This window comes from Psammomys obesus, unplaced genomic scaffold (genome assembly GCF_907164565.1).
Source record: "Psammomys obesus unplaced genomic scaffold, mPsaObe1.curated_primary_1811, whole genome shotgun sequence".
Taxonomy (NCBI): domain Eukaryota; kingdom Metazoa; phylum Chordata; class Mammalia; order Rodentia; family Muridae; genus Psammomys; species Psammomys obesus.
The window spans coordinates 10547764-10565438 of NW_026596166.1; the positions used below are offsets into that span (position 1 = coordinate 10547764).

At 40.8% G+C, this 17675-nt stretch overlaps 1 protein-coding gene across 1 annotated transcript in view; it reads right to left on the minus strand.

The window, feature by feature from the left end:
- The window catches only part of Atl1 (atlastin GTPase 1), an 85131-nt gene that overhangs the window by 32290 nt on the left and 35166 nt on the right, over nt 1-17675 (minus strand). Inside the window, exons 3-7 of the mRNA XM_055595352.1 lie at nt 14449-14696; nt 6585-6719; nt 6038-6142; nt 3253-3303; nt 723-779 (exon numbers count right to left, since the gene is read on the minus strand). Coding sequence (XP_055451327.1) covers nt 723-779; nt 3253-3303; nt 6038-6142; nt 6585-6719; nt 14449-14696 — 596 coding nt within the window. The remainder of the gene's footprint in view (nt 1-722; nt 780-3252; nt 3304-6037; nt 6143-6584; nt 6720-14448; nt 14697-17675) is intronic.

Here is a 17675-nt window from a genome sequence, read left to right on the forward strand (position 1 = left end):
TAATTCTTTGGGACCTGATGTTTCAATGTCTTATAATTGAAGGGATGAATAGGATGAATACAAGTGACTCTTCAGAACCTCTGACACAGTGGTCACACCAGCATCAGCCTGGCTGGCTGCTGTTACAGTCAGGTAATGGGAGGTGTTACCATGTAAGAAAGGGCACTTGAAAAGCCTCTGCCCATATCCTCTCAAGTGTCAGTCAACGATTGTTGTTTGCAACCAACTTTTATTACCCCAGTTTGGTTGTTTTAGGTTTCAAGCTTGGCAAATTCATCAATTGTATTCTGTTATATTACTAGGGCTATATCCAGGGAAAAGCTGATATTCTCACATGAACCAGATATCTAAGACACATTTTTATTTTCCTACTTCTATCTCTTCTTCATACCAAACAGGAACTTAAATCTCCTCTTTCTTCTCCTTAGACAGGATCTCTTACTCACTACGTAACTCTGGCTGGACTAGATAATGCCCAGTGTGCATCAGGCTATCGTTGAACTCACAGAGATCCACCTGTTTTGAACTCACAGCAATCTACCTGCCTTGAACTCACAGAAATTCCCCTGTCTCCCTCATGATGGAATTAAAGATATGTACCACCACACCCTGACTAAAAATGCTTCTTTAATGAAATAAATCAAGGGAAAAAACATGACCCTGATTAAAATCATAATTACAGATTTCAAAAAATCCAGTAAGAATTTTCAACTTTCACCTACCTGAAAAGGCTTCAGGAATGTTTCTTCCATTGCCAACCTGCCATATTCAGTGAAAAGCTGGGAAGAAATCAAAGGGAGAAGAAATGGGAAGAGATAGGGAGAGAAATATTGAGATTCATTGGGTTTCTTCTATTTATTCCCCTTGACTGTAATAGAATGTTACAGTATTAAGATTACATAATAATCCAGGAAACAAGCATTAAGTATATAAAGCAGAGCTACAGTAATTACATATATAAAAAGTGAGAACACAGTACATTTTAAGGAGAAACTTCCACTTTAAAGCTATCCCTCTTTCTTTTCCATTTGTTTCATGTGTGTCAGCAACTGAGCACTGTGTGCTAAGCTCCTGCCTCAAAGGTACACCCCAGCCCTAAAGCTCATGTCTTTGATATAAAAAATGAAGAAAAGACGCCCATTTGAAATGACTTTTCAATGCAGAACTTACCTTGGCTTAGAGGGTCATGATACAGCTAAGGTACATTTACAAAAGTTGTAGTCCAAAGAAATTTAAAAGTACAATGACCTGGGTTACACAGATTAGGCATTTGGCTTTAAAAGTAGGAAATTAAATGTATTGTCTTATCTTATTTTTTTATTGCTTACAGTTAGAAACACGAAGCACAAGAGTCTTTGTTTTAACAAATGCAAGGTTTTTGTGAACACAGGCTTTCGGAGATGACGGATGGGCTCCTGACACAAGCATCATCCAGGATGGGTCACTGCTTTCCCCACATGACCCAGGATGGGCTCCTCTCACACAAGGCTGACAACCACCCAGCTTCTTGGAGTCGAGGAAGAATGCGGATCCCAGCATTGCCACTCCTTGCTCCTTACAACAGCACCCCAGCCTTTACCTGTTGCCTATGCTGGGTGGGAGATGTCAAAAAAGCAAGGGTAATTACTAGCCACTTGCTGGAGTAATGCGCTCCAAGTCTGGGTGTGGCTAAATGGCAACTGGTCCAGGGACAGCATACTTAGCACATTTGTGAACTGACATAACCTTGAATTCACAATCACTTCAAAGCATGGTATTGTCATTTACAGGAAAAGTTTTGAGTAATCAAAATATACTGTTAACTCAGTATCACTGAGTATCACTCAGTGTCCTTTTGTAGACATGCGTAAATAAGCCAGTATGCAATGGTGCCATTTTGTTCATTAGGAAAGTAGCGGGCCAGATTTTGACACTTGCCAAAGAACGAGATGTTTTTATTATGGAAACACATGTAGCAAGTATTACGGGTGTCACCTTTTTGTCATACGTGATTAGTGTAAGATACCAGAATGTGTCAGGGAGCAACACCAGAGTTGAACTCCAAGTGATATTGCCAGTGTCACAGGTTACTCTGCGCTACTGTCCTTTACATCTAGTAAAGTTTCACATTTGACTACATGATTTGAATTACATGTTAAGTAAAACTTTATGTAGAACATGCAGAAAGAGAGCTATCAAGGGGATAGAATCTCTGTTACCTACTCAAGGATAACTTGAGCCGAGGCAGAAGAAAATGTTCCTGCATACATGAGAAAAATCTCTAGAACACATCTACTCTTCTACTTAAGACTCCAACTTCTTGGAGAGTGGGAGGGTCACAGGACCCAGCCAAGCATTCTTATCCTATCCTATCATTAAATAGCCACAGAAGACTCAGCAAGTCACTTATTTTTTTTCATCCTCACTTTCCTCATCTATAAAACATGAAGTACAGATTAGGTACCACCAGAGTCTCAGATCAGAACTCAAGTCCAATTCTGACTTGTCCTCATGCCTTCTCTAACAGTTCTGAGCCACAAAGTCCACAAGAAAGGAAGTCTGGCTTACAACAGACACCATACCATCAAATTACTAAATCCTTGACCTTAAGATTTTGACACTGGAATTTAGAGACTCTATACACTGAAGATTCTTTGTCCACTTTGATTTGCCATATATTTCCATATATTTAGCACTGCCAACAAGCGGGTTTATAAACAAAGGAATATGAAAACAAAATTAGAAAGAACACAACCAGCTGGGTGTGGTGGCACATGCCTTAATCCCAGCAGAGGCAGGAGGATCTCTGTGAGTTCAAGGCCAGCCTCTACAAAGCAAGTCCAGGACAGCCTTGACTACACAGAGAACCCCTGTCTTAAAAAAACCAAAAAGGGGCAGGGAAAGGAAGGAAGGAAGGAAGGAAGGAAGGAAGGAAGGAAGGAAGGAAGGAAGGAAGGAAGGAAAGAGGGAGGGAGGGAGGGAGGGAGGGAAGGAAGAAGGGAGGAAAGGAAGGAAGGAAGGAAAAAAGGAAGGAAGGAAGGAAGGAAAGAGGGAAAAAGGGATAGAGGAAGAGAGGGAGAGAGGGAGAGAGGGAGAGAGGGAGGGAAGGAGGGAGAGGAGAGAGGGAGAAAAGAAAAGCAAGAACCAAACCATACAAGGGTGGACAAGGGACCTGGCAACAGGATGACCCTTATATGATCATGTGTATGAAGTTCCCCAAGGTTCTGGACTGCATGTCCAAAGGATCACCAGATATACAAAAGGTGCTTTTACCTGGAGGTGCTGAAGATCATCCTCCTGGACATTTTGGGAAAGGTTGTATACCTTGATTATAGGATAAGAAATAAAAATGAGAAGATAATTAGGATCATTCTGAGCACTTCTGTATTCTGTTTTCATAAATGTCAATTACACAATCAATTCTCTTACACACATTTATGATACCAAGAAAGGAGTAAATTGACAGATAATAAACAAGGTAAAATTACCATAAAAATCTTTTACAAATACAAGAACACTTGTTGCAGAGTCCAAATATTACAATTGTTTTATGAACCTATTCAAAAATTACTCTTTAAAGCACACCAAGTGAGTACCAATCTAAACTTGAACAACCCTATGGGAAATTGTATGTGTGTGAGGGGGGGGGGTTGTTTTTACAGCATAATATTTCAAGCCATTTTGGGGTGGGAAGATAAGGTTTCAGCATGTTGCTCAAACTTGTGGTCCCCCTGCCTCAGCCTCCCAAGAAGTAGGAATTACAGCGTGGACCATTCTGCCCAACTGAACACTGCTTGGAAAGTGATAACTAACTCTTCATAATTTATTGATCTATTTCTGTCTACAGGATGTCCCTCCACACAGAAGTAGTTCTGAACATCAGGATCACAGCTTTATGCTCCTGCCTTATTTCTCCACCACAGCACAGTGTTCAGATGACACTGTATGGTTTGGATTTATTTCTTTTCCCCTTGAGGTGATGACATTAGTAACTTTAAAGGTAAACTTAAAAGGTCGCTTAAATGTTTACATACAAACAGTATTCTTTTTGTATTTATTTAAATAGAATACTTTCTCTGATAATAATTTAAAATAGTCATTACTTAACATACTTTTTCTATGAAAAGATTCAATGTTTTAAGGTCAAATATAAATACTAAATAATGAATGGTAAAGCAAAGTTAAACTTGTTTTAATTGGCTTGTAGAAATATCTTTCCTATTGATTTTAAAGAAAATAGATACTGAGTCAGTATTTTTTTCTGAGTCAGTATTTTAAAGATTCATTGAAGAAGCAGATTTTTATATTACAGTAATAGCCTTTTTTATGGGTAGCTTTCTTGTGCCAATCTCTTAAAAATTAATTTTTAGATGTATTTTTACTTTATGTATAAGAATGCCTTGTGTGTGTGTATATGTGTGTGTATGTGTGTGTGTGTGCCAGGTGCTTGCAGGAGTCAGAAGAGATACCCTGGAAAGAGAATTATAGATGTATGAGCCACAATGTCAGTGCTGGGAGCTGAACCTGTGTCCTTCACAAGAGCAACACATGCTTTTAACCTCTGAGCTATCTTTCCAGCCCCCAAGAAGTAGGTTTTTTTTTTTTTGTTTTTTTTTTTTTACTGCATCAACCATGAATTAGAACTATAATTTTCATGTTAAATTCATTTACTTAAAAATTGAGTTCACCCTTCCTCTTCCTTTGTGCCTGTCTGGGAAGTGCTGACCACACAGACAGACCGGCTGCGGGCTTGCTGCTCCATTTCCCATCGACATCTCATCACAGCCTGGACTGTCCTACCCTGCTTTGCCTTCCCACTTTACAAGCTGTCTTGCCTTTAAAACATTCCTCTGCTTCGTTTCTTCTATACCTTTTCTCCCTGCTCTTTTCAACAAACAGAAAACATTTAACAGCAGTCTTTAAAATTGTTTAAGCCATACACTGACTTTCAGAACAATTTAGAAAGCCTACAATACCCACCTCCCCACTCAATACTACTTTAAAAAAATTATTAATTTATTTATTCACTTTACATCCCAATTGTAGTTCCCTCCTTCCTCTCCTCCTGGTCCCACCCTTCCTCTGTCTTCCCCCTATTTCCTCTACCCCACTCCTCAAAAAAGGGGAGACCCCCTACCAGCCCACCCCAGCACATCAAGTTGCATCAGGACTGAGCATCATCTTCCCCTGTGGCCTGGCAAGGCAGGCTCTCCAGGGAGAAGTGATTGAAAGGCAGGCAACAGAGTCCATGTCAGAGACAGCCCCTGCTCCCCTTACTAGAGAACTCACATGAAGACCAAGCTGCCCATGGCCACAGTACTTTCAAAACCTATATATACAATTTTAAAATTTGCTTACTTATTATTATTTTTGGTATGTGTGATGTGTACATGTAGGGAAGGGTGCTATGACCCGTGTGTGGTGGTCTCTGGATTACTGCTTGTGTGTTTGGTGTGTGCACAGAGACACAGAGTGCCATGACCTGTGTGCAGAAGTCAGAGGACAGCTGTGTGGAGTCTGTTCTCTTTCCACCTTTCCACGTGTTCTGGAGACTGGGCTCAGGTTCTTAGGTTTATACAGGAAGGACCTTTACCTGCTGAGCTATCTCACATTTCTTTTGAGGCAGAGAGGCTGGCCTCAGATTCACTGTGTAATCAAAGCGGACTAAACTCTTCATCTCCTGCCCACCTCCTCAGCCAGAGTGACATGCATTCTCTCCACACCTGGTCTATACGATGCTAAGGATCTGAACCCAGGACTTTGTACATACAAGGGAAACACTCTACCAATTATGTTACATTCCTAGCTATAAAATTTAGTATTATTTCACTTAGTCTAAACTTTAACAGAAAAAGTAACAATAATGAAGCCATTTTGGTCTAAAGTAGTCAATTTAGAAACTGATTAGTAATTAGACGCTAGTGAGAGTAACTATTCATGTGGAGTTAACTGAGCAACACATGATTTGCCACTGCTCTCTCATTGCCATGTGCATGAAGAAACACTATTGAGTTTTAGTTAAAGAAACATCCACAAATAGATTTATTCTACCCCATACCTGCATTGAGCTTATCATTGTGCTGAGGGCAAACACTGTGGCCGAATCTCTCAAAGTTGACTGGCTGTCAAAGGTTCCCTGAGTATCCATCAGTAACACTGCAATCTACAGGAGGACAGAATACATCACTAATATGATACAGAATGTCCAGAGTACCAGGGCTACCATGACATCAACACCAGAAGAACTAAAGGAATCTATTATCAATGAAAACTTCAAAGGTAGCTTTTTACATGTGCCATGAATGTCACAGAAAATTTTAAATTTTAATTAGCTGCTGGGTGTGGTCATTTTTAATTTTCACTGATAATCTAGGATAAAAACACAGCATTGAGACAATGTAAAAATATCAGCTTGTTATCTGCTATTCTGTATTCATTGTGATTTTTTTTCTCCTGGGACAGCCAAAGAGTTAAACAGAGATCATTTAAGAGGACTCTACACTTACCCTGTAGCATTATGTGTAATGGACAAATAAGTTTTCAAAACACCATTTCAAAGTTACTATTGAAAATAAAATTTTAATTTTGTTTAAAAAGTATCATACCTTTTTACCATCAAGTTTGTTGATAAGAAAAACTTCACTCCATATCTGGATTCCTGTAGTTTCTCGTTCAGATCCACCTCTCCATGAAAATCCAGTCAATGGTTCATTGTAATCTCCAACCCAATCAACAGATTCCTATAAATTTAATAAAGTCTATGATTCAGAATGGAACATGCATGTATGGTTTTTCCTGCCATCCCCCCCCATCTTTTTGGTTTTTTGAGACAGGGTTGTCTGTGTGGCCTTGGTTGTCCTAGACTCAGTTTGTAGACCAGGCTAGCCTCAAAATCACGGAAATCCACCTGCCTCTACCTCCCAGAGTGCTGGGATTACAGGCGTGTGCCACTGTGCCTGGCTATCCTTTTTTTTTTTTTCATTATTTTATTTTTTAAACTAATTTATTTTTATTAATTATAATTTATTCATTTTGTATCCTAGCTGTAGCCCCCTCCCAGTTCCAGCCTTCCTCCTTCTTGTCCTCCCATGCCCCTTCCCCAGTCCACTGATAGGGGAGGTCCTCCTCCCCTTCTATCTGGCCCTAGCCTATCAGGTCTCATCAGGACTGGCTGCATTGTCTTCCCCTGTGGCCTGGTAGGGCTGCTCTCCCAATCCTCAGGGGGGAGGTGATCAAAGAGCCAGCCACTATATTTATATCAGAGACAGTCTCTGTTCCCATTACTAGGGAACCCACTTGGACACTGAACTGCCATGGGCTACGTCTGTGCAGGGGTTCTAGGTTATCTCCATAAAGATTTATTTATTTATTATGTATACAGTGTTCTTCCTGTGTGTACACCTGTACGACAGAAGAGAGCACCAGATATCATTATAGATCTGTTGTGAGCCTTCATGTGGTTTCTGGGAATTGAACTTTAGAAGAGAAGTCAATGCTCTTAAACCTTTGAGCCATCTCTCCAGCTCCCTGGCTATCCTTTTTAATCCTTCTCTTTCTCTAATTCAAATTGAAAGGAAAAAAATGTGTGCATATCTGTTACATTGAGACAATCACCTTACTCATGTTTATTCATGCAAAAGTAATTACAAAGAAGCAACCGTCTGCTGTGGTTTATATTAGGTTCTGGCTAGCATCACTACCATTTATACACATACACATGTATATAATATATATGTATATGTCAGAATGTAAATGTATATAAAGCAAATGTGGAAACATAGGAAATGGAACAACAATTCATTCATTCATTCATTCATTCATTCATTCATTCATGTGTATGTGTGCCTGGTGTGAGTATACACGTAGATATGAAGGTGTCTGTGCAGCCTAGAAGAGGATGTTGGGTCCCCTCTAACTAGAGCTACAGGAGGTTGTGGCTGCCTGACATGGGTGTTGGGAATTGAACTCTGGTCTTCTGGAAGAGCAGTAAACACTCTTAAACCTCTAAACTATCAATCTAGAACAACTAATCTTTGCTGAGGTAAGACTTCATGGAAAGGGGGGTACTAGAAGACTATTTGGAAACTGTCCTTATAAACAACTTGAAGAAGACATTCAAGGAATTAAGAAGAAAAGAACAAAGTAAATGAAGAGGGAGGGAGGAGAAATGGGAGGGAATGAGTAAGGGGAGGAGGAATATTATCTTGGGACATATACAAATGCTCTGGTACAGGGCTGAGGGGAAGAAGACAGGCAGGTAGAGAGAAGTTAGACTGCCAGATTCTAAAGGCCCAGAAAGGTGCTTAACAGAGATATTCTCCTACAGGCAAAAGGGAGTCAGGATGCTGCAGAGTGAGTCACCATCATAAATATGAGAAAAAAGACTATTCAAGAAGTAGTAAAGATTTTAGTATGATTATCCTATATTATATGTTGGTAAGATGCTCAATCTTCATTCAGAAAGATAAACAAGATGGATATCAGAGAGGGAGAAAACAGGGAACAGGACAGAAGCCTATCACAGAGGGCCTCTGAAAGACTTTACCCAGCAGGGTATCAAAGTAGATGCTGAGATTCATAGCCAAACTTTTTGCAGAGTGCAGAGAATCTTATGAAAGAAGGGGGAGATAGAAAGACCTGGAGAAAAAAAAAGAAAGAAGAAAGGAAGAAAGGAAGAGAGAGAGAGAGAAAGAAAGAAAGAAGGAAGGAAGGAAGGAAGGAAGGAAGGAAGGAAGGAAAGAAAGAAAGAAAGAAAGAAAGAAAGAAAGAAAGGAAGGAAGGAAGGAAGGAAGGAAGGAAGGAAGGAAGAAAGAAAGAAAGACCGACCTGGAGGGAACAGGAGCTCCAAAAGGAAGCAACAGAACCAAAAAATCTGGGCACAGGGGTCTTTTCTGAGACTGATACTCCAAACAAGGACCATGCATGGAGATAACTTAGAATCCCTGCACGGAAGTAGCCCGTGGCAGCTCAGTGTCCAAGAGGGTTCCCCAATAATAGGAACAAGGACTGTCTCTAACATGAACTCATGGTCTGGCTCTTTGATCACCTCCCCTTGAGTGGGGAGCAGCCTTACCAGTCCACAGAGAAAGACAAAGAAGCCAGTCCTGATGAGACCTGATAGACTAGGGTCAGATGGAAGGGTGGAGGACCTCCCCTATCATTGGACTAGGAGAGGGGCATAGGAGAAGAGGAGGGAGGGAAGGTGGAATTGGGAGGGGATGGGAGTGGGGGCTACAGCTGGGATACAAAGTAAATAAACTGTAATTAATAAAAATAAACAAAGAAAAAAGAAAAAAAAGAAGTAGTAAAGAGCTAGTAAGGGAGATAAATAACAGGAAACCAAAAAGTAGGTTATTATAAAAGTAAAAAATATGCTTGTGGGCCTGGCTATGAACAGGAGAGAGGGGAGGGACACAAGGGAACAAGTACAAGAAAGATTTGAGAACCTAAAAGAAGAAAAGCTAAACTGAAAATTATGTCAGAACTAAATACTAAGTGAGACAAGAAATATAAAGAATCACTTAACTTTAGCAGTTTTCACTGATAACACTGGGTAATTGTAGCTGTATTTACTTTGATATCTGTTACAGAGGACACTTTAGTGGTTTTTGGAAGACCTCTTTTGTAATGGAAGTTTTGTCTTCTTTTTATGTTATGTAAAAATGCTTTTGTTTTAATCCCAAGTGTGGGATTTTAGTTGGGGTTTAGTTGTCCACAGCGGTTAACTGTCTCATGCAGAGCATGGCTTTTGCCAGCTAGTAATGGCCTTCCACGTGCAGGGCGTGATCCAGGACTCTGACAGTGTAAATATGAGATCATGTGGCATGTGGCAGTTTGGAGACCAGGGACTAGAGAGGGTGTGGCAGTTTGAAGCAGACAGACAGAGAGAAATGCTTCGGGGCTCAGAGAATGGAGGAGCCTGCTAGTTGCATCTGCAGTTGATGGAGATTTGATTGAGCCCTAAGGAACCCCTTGACCCTAAATAGCTGGGAGAAGTAAAAGGATCTGGGCCCCTCTACTCACTAACCTGTTCTCTCTCCTACTTAAGGTTGGGGGGGGGGGTTGGTGGAAGGGACAAACACCCCAAATAAAATAAAGTTTTTAAAAAAGACCTAAAGAGGGCTGGAGAGATGGCTCAAGAGGTTAAGAACACTGGCTGCTCTTCCAAAGGTCCTGAGTTCAATTCCTAGCAACCACATGGTGGCTCACAACCATCGATAATGGTATCTGGTACCCTCTTCTGGCCTGCTTGCACACAAGCAGACAGAATACTGTATAAATAACAATAAATAAATAAATACTGTGTAAATAAATGAATAAATCTTAAAAAAAAAAAAGACCTAAAGAAGCTAAACACTAAGGAGGACCCTAGGCAGGATGCTTAAATCTCATTCAGAATGGCAAAAAGGATAGACACCAGAAACTGTGAGAATAGAGAAAACAGGATGGGAGCCTTCTATAGAGGGTCCTCTGCAAGACTCCATCAAACAGAGGATCAAAGCAGATGCTGAGACTCACATTCCAAACTTTGAGCAGAATGCAGAGTCTTATGGAGAAGGAGAGGGGTAGGATTAGAGGGTCATGGAGGGGACAGGAGCCCTACAAGGAGTCCAACAAAGCTAAAAGATCTGAGCCCAGAGGGTCCTGCAGAGACTGATGCACCAAAGGAGAACCATGCATGGAGAGGACCTAGACCCCTGCTCAGATGTAGTGGATTGGCAGCTCAGTCTCCATGTGGATCTCCAAGTGAGGGGAACAGGGGCTGTCTCTATCATGAACTCAGTTGACTACTCTGATCACTCGCCCCTGATGATGCAGCCCTGCCAGGCCATGGAGGAAGAGGATCCAGGCAGTCCTGATGAGACTTAACAAGCTATGGGCAGATGGCAATAGTGGAGAACTCCCCCTTTCAGTGGACTAGGGAAAGGAGCTGAAGGGAAGAGGGAAGAAGGGTGGGCCTGGGGGAGTTGAGAGTGGGGACTTCAATTGGGATATATAATGAATAAATTGCGAAGAAAAATACACAAAGAACTAAAAAAAAAAAAAAGACTGCTACAGGTGGCTTTCTGCTACACTCTTTAAATAATCCTTGAATTAAAAACTTTGTATTAACTAAATTACAAAACTTTACAAATGCAGACTAGTTGAATTACTAAGTCTACACAAACTAGTGGAAAATATAATTTTGCTATACCATATATTTAAAATATTTTTATTAATTATTTGACAATTTTATATATAATATCTAGATCATATTCATTCCCCTCCCCCAATTCTTCCCATTCCATACCTACCCTATTCTCTGTGTGTGTCCTCATAAAAACAAACAAACAAACAAACACCAAATCCAGCTGGGCAGTGGTGGCAGATGCCTTTAATCCCAGCACTTGGGAGGCAGAGGTGGTCAGATGTCTGTGAGTTCGAGGCCAGCCTGGTCTACAAAGCTAGTTCGAGGACAGCCAAGGCTACACAGAGAAACTCTGTCTTGAAAGAAAAAATATTGACTCCAGTTAGGGCTGCCAATATACTGTTGGTTGTGCAGCCATCCACTGGAGCATGGCTGACCTATCATGGGTGACACCTTTCGAGAAAACGAATTCTCCTTCTTTTGACAGATGTCAGTTCCCAATAGTTCCTCAGCTGGGGACAGACATCCTGACCACCTCCTGCCTCGCTGCTGAGATTTAGTCTGGCTTGAGCATGGGAGTTTACACAGCTGTGGGTTCACAAGGGCAACTGCCCTTTTGTGTCCAGAAAACACTGCTTCCTTGTCATCCACAGCCTCTGGCTCATACAGTCCTTCCACCCCCTCTTCGACAATGATGGCTGAGCCCTGGGAGGAGGGAGTGTGTTATATCCTGTCTTATTCTAAAAAGCAATTTTAGACCTTATAAAAAGCATAAGTATGGGTTGCACCATCTGTGCATTCATTCAGTTTTACGTCTTCATTTCCAGTAAAATGCTCTCCATGGAAGATGCACCCTTTGTTTACTGCAGACAAGCAATTCAGCCCCCTCAGTCTAGAATATCCCTTCTATTGCCTCTCTTGATGCAGCTCTTGCACAGCTATCACCTGCCAACAGTTCCTCAGCTAGGGTGGCTCTCTGTGCCTATTTTCCTTGTTCATGTTGAGATTTGGGCTGGCTTGAGACAGGTCATGTGTGTGCTGTCACAATCTCTGTGAGTTCTTACGTGTTGCTGTCCTGCTGTGTCTGGAAGATACTGTTTCCTTGGAGTCATTACCATATCTGGCTCTTGAACTCTTTCTAGTCTAGCCTCTCCTTTAAAATGATCCATAAGCCTTGGGAGAAAGGCATGTGATACAAAGCTGAGCACTGTTCCAATATTTTCTTGAATCTTAATTATCTAATTATCCAAACCACAATATGTTTAAGTATAAAATCTGTCTTCTTTGGTATCCTCCATGATACCTAACACAATGCAAGGAGTCAATACTAACTAGTCAATGTAAATATTTAAATTAATCAACACATGCTGCTTTAAAAAACAGCTGGAAAGTATACTTCAGTGGATAAACTGTAAAGGTTATGAATTAGGAAAATAACATTATTGTGACAATAACTGAGGACAATGATCAACCTATGGTATCATAAAAGTTCTGCTCCAGAAAAACAATTTTGAAAGACAAGGGATATAGCCACAAATAATGACTTTGGAAGATTGAAAATTTAGCTTGTTTCATTCATTCAGGCATGCATTCACTGTATGTTTAATTATTAATTATTGGCGACTATGGTTCAGGCATAAGATAAAGTTAACAGTTTTCCTGATAAAAAAGGACATAGTTTGCCACATTTAAAGTCAAGTTTCACCACTGTAACATAAGGGGTAGCTGTGTGTGTAGAAGTGGGGGTAGAGTAGGTCCACACAGTCCTGATACCTGCCCCTTTGCAGTGAATAGCTCAGCAAATGTTCATATTCTGTCTCATTCTTAACGCTCAGCTAGGTGCAGACAAAGACAAAAAGGGATCCAAGCAAGTCCTCTTTACCACAGGCAACTTGACTTGAATAGAATGTCCATCAATATCCAATCTATGTTAAGTATCATGATACCTTTGGTGTGTTTGAAGTCAGGGTTTTAAAGAGTCTTGCTTGCTTTCAAAGCCTGAATTATCTTAGTACTTACTTCTATTCTTTATCTGTTTGAACTAAAGCTAGATAAAGGCTAGCCTCAAAAAATGTCTTAAAATACCTCATACCTCATAAAAGACCAAAAAATACCTCATAAAAGATCAAACTAAAAATAGGTAACTGTGCTATAAACACACAGTCCAAAGTACTTTTGCGACAGTCTTGTCATGTGGCTTAGCCTGGCCTGGACCTAATTTTTTTCTTCAAGACAGGGTTTCTCTGTGTAGTTCTGGCTGTCCTGGAACTTGCTTTGTAGACTAGGCTTGTCTGGAACTCACAGTGATCTACTTGCCTCTGCCTCCTGAGAGCTAGGATTAAAGGCATGTACCACAACACCTGGCCTGCTAGTTCGCAACTTGTAATTCTTCCACTTCGGCCTCTCCAGTGCTTCAGAATATAAAACTCTTTGGGTGGTGTCTCTTCTACTTCAAAATTCCCTGTTTGCATTAGAATTCAGTGTGAAGGAGAAATGCCAGAGTGTTTCCCTTTGCCAACCTCTAGCCTTGTTCTAGTTTCCCATTCATCCTTCTGCACTTGGTAGGGCCAAGGTCCTTGAAGTCACATTTCTGTATCACCTGGTTTTGTCAGACACTATCAGTTGCCTCTGGGGGTGGGGCGAGGTGAGAATGGACTAGGAAAAGCTATGAAGTACTTTCTGGGGGGAATGATGGTGTTCTGTTTTTGAGTTCTGGACTGCACAGAGATATGCATTTATAAAAACAAATGCACAGCAAATATATATGTGCCTCTGTGTATAGATTTTATTTAAAAACAAAAGCTATGATAATAATGTATGATTTATATTGAAACACGGGGAGGAAGTACACTGATGTTAGCAATGTCATGGAGTGATGAATGACTTGGAAGAAGGAGTGCATACAGATGATAAATCAAGAACATTAATGCCAGTGGAAGAATGTAGGCGTTGGCACCCAAGTGCTCACTGTGAAATTCCTTTGCCTCAAGCTTTAGGAATGTCATCACAGGCACTGTGAGGAAGTTATTAAAAAGGAAGTTTATGGTAAAATTACTTGACATTTTAAATACTACAACATGTAAAATTCATAGTTATGTCATTATACTAGTGCTAATTTTTAAAAGAGCAAAAAGTAAGTTGCATCCTCATGTGAATGCAGGACAGTAGCATACAGGGAAACTCATGTGTGTAGTCAGTTTCCAAAGCACTGAGGTTGGAGTAGTTAGACCACAGCCTTTACAGCAGGCACACATAATAAGAGAGACAGAAACACTGAATGCTAACGAGAGCACAGCGTGGAAGCAGCACAGGAACAAATGCTTTTAAGCATCCTTCCCTACCTGGTTGTACATGTACCGCAACATGAAGTCCATCAGGAAGGACTTTCCTTTTCTGAAGGCTCCAGCAACGGACACGGCAACCACCTCCTTGTCTCTGACGGCCTCGGAGAGAAGGATCTGGTTCAGCGCAGCCTCATCTAACTCAAAGGAATGGTCATCTTTGACAATGAGTACTTGGACAGGACCTGCCTTTTTCACCGGTTCCTCCTCTTCTGAGCTCCATTCACTTGACTTCTCTGAAAACCCACCTGTTGAACAAAGTATCAATTACTTTAGCTAGTTATCTCAAAACACCATGAAGTAAGTGCCTCTTGACACTCACACGGAGTTGGGAACGTTCATTCTAGTCATGTTTTATATCATGCAAACCATATCACTTAAGCCAGACTAGCAACTTAGTCTTCCTAGTCATGTGACTGAACCATTATTTTTTTTTCAAAATGCTCTAAGTCAGTACAAAGTTCTTTACTAAACAAGAAAAAAAAATCTTAAGTAAGTAGTCAATTTTGGAGCAGATGAACATCATGATTACATTTTACACATCCTCCATCCTCTAAGGATCTTTGTGGTGCTTCTTTGTGTATATGTGTGAGTGTATGTGAGAGGGCACATGTACCTGGATGTGCACACAGATGGAGGTAACAGGCCTTTAGCAAGTGTCTTCCTCAATTACTTTCCATCTTGTTTTTTGAGACAATGCACCTCGCTTAATCCAGAGCTTATAGATTCAACTAGACCAACTTACCAGCCAGCCCCAGGGGCCCTGCGATCTCTACCTACCCCACTGGGCTTATGGGTGTATACCACCATACTGGGTTTTGTGTGGTTGCTGGAGATGAAACTCAGGCCCTCATGTTTGTACAGAAAGCATGTAACTGACTACAAACACTTGTATTCAGACCTCTACACGCATGCCTATGCACATATCATGAACATGTGTATGTGTGGACATGCAAACATTTGTTATGTATGTGTGTGGTGTATATACATATGAGAGTATGCCATGTGTGTGCAGGTAATCGTAGGGGCCAGAAGAGTGCATGGGATCCCTGGAGCTGGAGTTTTAGGCAGTTGTGAGCCAGCAGATATAGGTAGTGGGAACTGAGTCATATGGAAGGAAAAGTGATAAATACTCTTACACAATGAGCCATCTCTTCAAATCTCATACTTTAAAAACAGACAGAAAAAAATAACCCAAATGACCAAGAACTCTAAATGCCAATCAAGGGACCAAATCTAAGAACTCATGAGATAGAAGGAGTTACGATAAACAGCAAAGCATGGAGTATTCAATGACATTGCAGCAGAAACTCTTCCAGTCTGAAGAAGAAATGAACATGCAAACATAAGAGGCGTTCAGCATGAGAGACAGAAGACACAGAACAGCACATGCTCACCCCAAAATCTGCTGCGCAAGCACACATGCATCTCCTCACTCGCCATATGCTAGCAATGGTGCAGAGCAACTGCTGACGCAATATAATAAATTATATTACAGTATCCACATACATTTAGCACTTTGCTGTATCTCACAAACTCCTTATGAAGATCTGAAAATAATTATATCTATTTTGCTTTAAAGGTTTGCTTTTGATAATTAAGTTCTGTCAGGAGCTGGTGCGAAAATAAAAAGTGTATGATAGAAATCAAACTTTTCCTAGACCCATAACACTCTATCATGATTGAAAATAGTTTAGAAAAGTTATTAACTATAATATGGAATGCCTCTATTGTCTAACTAATATTAGTTTGTGCTATTTTAATCCTTTGGAGCTAAATATTATAATAAATATGCTGATTTGTTTTTTAATTAAAACTGCATTGTACTGCTAAGCATGGTGGCAATCCAATAACTGGGGAAGCTGAGGCAAGAGAATCTTTTTTTCTTCACAATTTATTCATATATATCCCAATTGAAACCACCTCCCTCAACTCCCCCCTGAGTCCCACTCTCCCTCTATCTACCCCTTCTCCCCTTCCCCTAGTCCACTGAAAGGGGGAGTTCTCCACCATTGCCATCTGCCCATAGCTTGTCAAGTCTCATCAGGACTGCCTGGATCTCTTCCTCCATGGCCTGGCAGGGCTGCATCATCAGGGGCGAGTGATCAGAAAGTAGTCAACTGAGTTCATGATAGAGACAGCCCCTGTTCCCCTCACTTGGAGATCCATATGCAAACTGAGCTGCCAATCCACTACATCTGAGCAGGGGTCTAGGTCCTCTCCATGCATGGTTCTCCTTTGGTGCATCAGTCTTTGCAGGACCCTCTGGGCTCAGATCTTTTAGCTTTGTTGAACTCCTTGTAGGGCTCCTGTCTCCTCTATATCCCTCTAATTCTACCCCCCTCTTCTTCTGTGAGACCCCCTGCACTCTGCCCAAAGTTTGGAATGTGAGTCTCAGCATCTGCTTCAATCTCCTGTTGGGTGAATCCTTTCAGAGGACCCTCTATAGTAGGCTCCCATCCTGTTTCCTCTATTCTCACAGTTTCTGATGTCTATCCTATTTGCCATTCTGAATGAGATTTAAGCATCCTGCCTAGGGTCCTCCTTAGTGTTTAGCTTCTTTAGGTCTATAGATGGCTATCCTATATTATACGGCTAATATTCGACTTATAGTTGAGTGTATACCGTGCCTGTCTTTCTGTTTCTGGGATACCTCACTCAGGATGATCTCTTCTAGTTCCATTCATTTGCCTGCAAATGTCATGATTTTCTTGTTTTTAGTAGCTGAGTAGTATTCCATTGTGTAGATGTACCACAATTTCTATATCCATTCATCCATTGATGAACATCTAGGTTGTTTCCAGATTCTGGCTATTACAACTAAAACTGCTATGAACATGGTTGAGCAAATGTCCTTATTGACTGGTAGGGCATCTTTTTTGAAGCTAGCCTGGACTGTGTAATAAGAAAAGGGTTCCTCTGCCCTCTTCTGGCCTCTTCAGGCACTGCGTGCATATAATGCACAGATGCAGACAAAACATTCGTATACAGAAAATAAAAATATACAAAACCTTTCTAAAAAGATAATACTAGGAATTGTGCTGGTTTAGTAGAATGGTAGCTGGAGATTCTCCTCCAAGATCTATGACTTCACTGACCCTGAACAGTAGTTTCCAGTACTAGGCATGACTTCCCTTTTGTTGAGAGTCCTCATAATCTCCTGAAAAAAGTGTGTCACCATAATCTCCTAAAAAAAAAAAAAAAAAAAAAAAAATCTAAACATTAGT